The 5,777-nt window shown below is 41.1% G+C and overlaps 1 protein-coding gene and 1 long non-coding RNA gene across 2 annotated transcripts; both read right to left on the bottom strand.

Moving 5' to 3' along the window:
• Positions 1–950: 950 nt before the first annotated feature.
• LOC113472440 lies at positions 951–2,098 on the bottom strand. The gene is made up of 2 exons (XR_003394739.1): positions 1,984–2,098; positions 951–1,204 (listed from the first exon to the last, which is right to left on the bottom strand). It is a non-coding gene; the product is annotated as an uncharacterized LOC113472440 (long non-coding RNA).
• A 617-nt stretch (positions 2,099–2,715) lies between these two features.
• Positions 2,716–5,042, bottom strand: LOC103521567. Its single transcript, XM_008486679.2, has 4 exons — positions 4,726–5,042; positions 4,342–4,513; positions 2,863–3,036; positions 2,716–2,777 (listed from the first exon to the last, which is right to left on the bottom strand). Exons 1-4 carry the CDS (start codon positions 4,804–4,806, stop codon positions 2,716–2,718), a joined length of 489 nt encoding a protein of 162 aa, XP_008484901.2. The 5' UTR covers positions 4,807–5,042.
• Positions 5,043–5,777: the final 735 nt, after the last annotated feature.

The following is a 5,777-nucleotide window of genomic DNA, read 5'->3' as shown; positions in this document are numbered from 1 at the left end:
TAATACAAAGGTGTTTTCCCAAGCAGTACGGACTTCTAAGAAAAAAAATAGATTGAAAATAAATAAATAGCTTCGTGAAATGACCCCTGTTAAACATATCGAGTATTAAGTTAACTTTCAGACATATCTCCTCCGTATAGTCAGTGTAAACAGTTGTGTCTAATACAGCTAATGCGGCCAAATGCTCTGAGCGCAGCTTGCAGCAGAATTCCCATTAGCCGCTGCTTCCAGCTGGCATCAGATCCGCTCGGCAATCTCCTTAATGGTGGCCCGACCATTTGAGAATAGCTGTGCCTACATTCTTGCCTACTATATGCGGCAGATCTCGTTATTGAGATTAAAGTCTCTTCTTGATCAGTTAACTCCTCTCAAGTAGACGCGCTCGCTCTTGTGTGTCACCAGATCGGAGAGGATATTTCGGGAAACACTTGAAAACAATAAGAGGAATGTGACGTAGCGAAGAAGAAGAAAAAATCTTTTCCTTCCACAGGATAAAGGCGAAGTAAAAATAAAGAAGAAGAATGTGACGAAGAATGGAGGAAATGGAAGAAACGGGGGCACGGTTACCCCAGTGGTAACGCGCTTCCTTACCATCCAGAAGGTCCCGGGTTCGAATACCACCATCGACAAAAAATTGCACTCGTTTTTCGATTGCAAATATTTCAGTGGGTTACTTCTGGTGTTCTCGTGTTGACCCAGCACCTGAATGGGAAGTCTTGTGTCTCTTATCGCTCGTCTGATGAGAGGCATACCACGGGATGGGCATGCTACGACACGAACCTCTCCTGTCGTCTAATATGTAGCAGTTGTTTCATTGCTACGAAATAAAAACGGCGGTGAAACACTATTTAAAAATAAATAAATAAATAAATATTATTCTTACCACTATTAATCACAACTCCGTTGGTTTCTTTCGGAGCGGAATTTCTGAGCAAGACATGTGCAAGGATCTTCTCGTCAAACTTGGCCAGATCTTGCTCACTCAAATTCGGAATAAGTAGCAGTGTGTCTCTGACGCTCGGAAAGGAGGGGCGCAGCAGGGTATACAGCTGCACGGATAGGATAAGGAGTGCGCCTTGGTTTGCGTCGTGCTCGCCATGGACGTGAAATCCCTGGAGGAGGTTTGAGAAGAGGAGGCGCACGATTTCCTCGTTTAGGAGAGAGTCGGAGGTGAGCTGAATGATGAGGGGAAGGAGGAAACGACCTGGCGAGAGAGAGAGAGAATTTATCAAAAAAATACATTAATCGGTGGTGAATTTGTCGTCTTCTTCGTCTTTGTCTGGCTGAGGGACTTTAAAGTCTCTAAACAGGGAGTATAACAGCCTGAATTTCCCTTGCTAAAGAAATAGCAAAAGGTTGAGTACGAACGGCATCCACTCGTAAAATTTGTACCTACCCAAAACCAAATGTCGGCCCAGAGAAATCACCCTAGTTAGAGCTGATTGAGAGGCTGACGAAAAACGTCGACCCCGTCTGTACACAAAAAGGCGAAGAAGAAGGTGAATTTGTAAGAGCAGAAAAAAATACATTAGTAACATACCAAGAGGAAAATATTGGTAAGATAAGAAATAAGGTCAAACTTACCAGTTCTCGAGGCGCCTCCGAAAAGCATGAAATTTGGCGATCTATATAGGTAGGTAACATCTACTTTATTTTTTTATAGGAATTTTAGGGGGGGGGGAATCGAACCCGCGACCTAGCTCTTACAAGGCAGGCGGCGGGCGCACTACCTTCTAAGCTAACTTGCTGGCTTTTTATGGAGGTTTAACATTGTAGAATCCCAGCCGAGTTAGGAAATTTTATCATCAACATTGTTTGAGAAATCGACAGTGTTTGAGAAATCGACATCGCCTACTGTTGGGATAAAGGGACTCTTTAGTCCTGTTTCTTAGTCCTATTTTCCTATTTAAATAACTCATCCGTACATAAGACCTTGTTTCCACTGCGGGAGTAAAGGGACTTTTCAGTCTCATTCTGTCAGACCAGTTCTTAAGTTACACTGAGTATCCTGATATGATAAACATCGAATGAGGAATATGAGTATGGCATCACTAGTGGCTTTGTTTCGAGCTATTTTAATACCTGGAATCAAGTAAAGGTGATGACGTCATAATTCATTACTCCCGCTTCGTTTGTTTGTGCGCAAGCGTTTCTGCGCATTTTGACGTGAAATCTGACGTCACATATATTTGAACTTTTTCATTAGAACAGCAATTAAAAATTGAATTTTCGACCTTTTAAAGTTACTTTTTCGGAGTTTGTGTTTACGTAGGAATTAACCTTTTATTAACAATATTTTCCCAATTGCAACTCCTCCATTGGGAAGAAAAAGAGAGAAGAAATGATAAGTAACAAAGAAAGAAGTAAGATACTTCTGCAGCACGATCTCAGACCGAGCACATGCAACGTTTCTTAACTTCAGTGATCCGTCAGTAACTGGTGTATTTAACGTCCTGGTTGAAGGTGTATTTAACGTGCTGGCTGAAGGTGTATTTTTTTTTTTATTCTTTCCCGATTTTGAAAATTTGGACCGATTGCAATACTTTCATTACTAGTATAGCTCGCTATACTGTAGTAATAGAAAGTAAAAAGTACTCACCCACAAAATACATGCTGTCATCGTCATCAAATCCTTCTCCCTTTGTGATAAACACCTGCGATTCCTGAAAGTGCCCATCCTCTTCCTTGCCCTTGTGGACAGAGCTGAACTTGGGATTAGTCTTGTGGACTTGGCTTGTTACGGGATCGTCCTTTGCCTGTGGACGAATTGAACGTTTCTAGAATAGTCCAGGAAAGTTGGAATTTAAACGTTTGTAGTTGTGCAGGAAAATTAGACTTTTATTTCGGGCAAATTAATACTACCTATAGTAACATACTCTGGGTCGTGCAGCTTTTCCGCTATGTTCACCAGTTTGAGAACCGCTGGAGGGGAAAGAATATTATGGTAAGTTGGGAGATCATAGAAACCTTGTTTATACTTAGCATGATACTCTGGGTCGTGCAGCTTTTCCGCTATGTTCACCAGTTTGAGAACCGCTGGAGGGGAAAGAATATTATGGTAAGTTGGGAGATCACAGAATAGAAAATACCTTGTTTATACTATCAGAATGTTGGGAGATCATAGAAATCTTGTTTATACTATCAGAATGTTGAGAGATCATAGAAACCTTGTTTATACTATCAGAATGAGATTGAAAAGTCCGTTTGCTCCCGCAGTCTAAACAAGATCTTATATATTTCATAGGTAGAATTTACAAATATGTAAATATGACCTTGATAAAATTTTAAAAAATAGCTCCTTCTGCCGGCTACTGACGGTCAGACAGTCTGAAGGTGAGAGGCCATGGCCAGCATTATAAGTCGTTTGCTCCCGCAGTCTAAACAAGATCTTATATATTTCATAGGTAGAATTTACAAATATGTAAATATGACCTTGATTAAATTTTAAAAAATTAGCTGTCAACTAATACACTCTGAAGCTTAGGTGTCACTAGGGGAGAACTATCGATACCACTATCGATAGTTGACTATCGAACGCTATCGATAGTTGAGGCTTGACTATCGATAGTTTTCGATAGTTTTTTTGCACATTTTTCGTTTGTTTTGGTCGTTTTAGAACTGGAAATTGTAAAAAAAAAGTTGAAATAAAACCCTGTGACCTAAATTAATACGTGTACAGTTAATAATTTTCTTTAAATTAGGTTAGGTTAGGTCTTTTTGGGGGATAAGACCTTTAGAAACAAGGAAAATATGTAATTATAATAAAAAAAAATATCGAAAACTATCGATGGCGCTGACTATCGATAGTTCTCCTCCTCTAGGTGTAACTGTCCCAACAGATGAGTCAAGTAACTTACCAGGTATGAGAGGTAACACGTGATTGGTCATCGGATGGCTTGACTATCGATAGTTTTCGATAGTTTTTTTTGCACATTTTTCGTTTGTTTTGGTCGTTTTAGAAGTGAAAAGTGTAAAAAAAAAGTTGAAATAAAACCCTGTGACCTAAATTAATACAATCTAGAAGTCGTAGAAGAAAAAGAAAGATTCCGTTAGTCCTCATTTTTCCTGCTCTATGACTTTGAAACATCACCCAAGTAAGCGCAGTTGATTTATTGGATTGAAATAGAGAGAAAAAAAAAACTTGCTTATTTTTATACGTAGACTGAGACTGTCAACTAATACACTCTGAAGCTTAGGTGTGACTGCCCCAACAGATGAGTTAAGTAACAACAAGGAAAATATGTAATAAAAAAAACTATCGATAACTATCGATGGCGCCGACTATCGATAGTTCTCCTCCTCTAGGTGTGACTGCCCCAACAAATGGGTTAAGTAACTTACCAGGTATGAGAGGTAACACATGATTGGTCATCGGATTGATAACCTTGTCTCCGTTTCCGAAATAGCCGCCTTGTTTCAGCGTCTGCGCAGATTTGGGCGGTCTACATCTGCGCAATATGGCCGCTATGAGGTTGAGGGAGCGCATGATTTGAATCCTGTTGTTACGGGATACCTGCGCGGGGGAAAACACAAGTTTATTCTTTATAAGGTCCCGGGTAAAAAAAAATAAATAAATAAAATAAATAAATAAATAAAAACAAATAGAAGAAGTAAAAGGACTACTTCATCAGTTAAGCTTGTAGGGCACAGGGTACCGTGTCTTGTAAGCACTAGGCCACGGGTTTCATCCGCACCCAGGGACAAAGTCTCAAAAAAAAAACCCACCTGGTCTTCCTGGGTGGGCGCCAAATTCAGCCCAACAAACTCAATAAAGCTCTCCACACTGGCAAATACACTTCCCGTCATGGACACCCAAATCTGAGCCGTGCTGTTCACGTCCAGTAGAGAGCGCACAAAGTTGGACTGGGCTTGGAAGCTGGCTGTCCCATTGTTGAGTGTTATGAGGGCTTCGTGGAGGCAGTTGATTTGAAGCTGGCTCAGTTGGGCCGAGCAGGATAGGAGAACGTTCAGAATGGTGTCGAAGAACGGTGTGAGAAGGGAGGGGTGGCGGGAAGCCAGTTTGACGATGAGTGAACCTGTGGGGAGATAGAGGAAGCAGATATTATTTTCGTCCGTTCTTCTTCTTCTTCTTCTTCTTTGAGTGCCTAACTATGTTGGAACCTGCCTCGGTGGTGTAGTGGACAAGACACTCACCTGGTAAACACTGTAAACAGGAGGGCGCGAGTTCAATCCCAGCTGAGGAATGGAATTTTATCCTCAATATAATTTGACATAGTAGCCTACTGCTAGAGTAAAGGGACTTTTCAGATCTATGCCAGCATTATAAATAGGCACTATTCCTCTATTTTTCAATACCCTCATAATGCTGGATGGCTCATTTAGCAATCATTCCGTCCCGGGTATCTCTTCAACCATTTACTCCCTGGTTATAATGCACATTATCTTTCGTAAATATGAGATAAGATATTCATTCTCCAAAACCTTTCAAAATTATGCAGCCATTCGAGCCAAAAACCCGGGGAAAAATATAATGGATTCTACCCCGCTATTCTTCTTACACCCCCTCTTGCTATCTACGAGTATTCCTCCCCTTGCTTACCCCATGCTTTCTTTACTTTCCAAATTAAATTGGAGCTCCTGTCTCCTGTAAACGCAGCCAGGGCCAGGGTTGAGGGTTGCTCTGGTAGTCGAGAGAGAAAGAACCCGGGAAATTGTACGTTCTTCTTCCTCTCCTTTTGAAAAAATTAAAGCCAGCCTAGTTAGCTTAGTTGGTAGTGCGTCTGCCTTGTAAGCGCTAGGCCGTGGGTTCGATTCCC

Source organism: Diaphorina citri, unplaced genomic scaffold (genome assembly GCF_000475195.1).
Source record: "Diaphorina citri unplaced genomic scaffold, Diaci psyllid genome assembly version 1.1 scaffold5485, whole genome shotgun sequence".
Lineage (NCBI taxonomy): Eukaryota > Metazoa > Arthropoda > Insecta > Hemiptera > Psyllidae > Diaphorina > Diaphorina citri.
The sequence above is the reverse complement of the archived record's forward strand: the minus strand, read 5'-3'. Positions and strand labels throughout refer to the sequence as shown.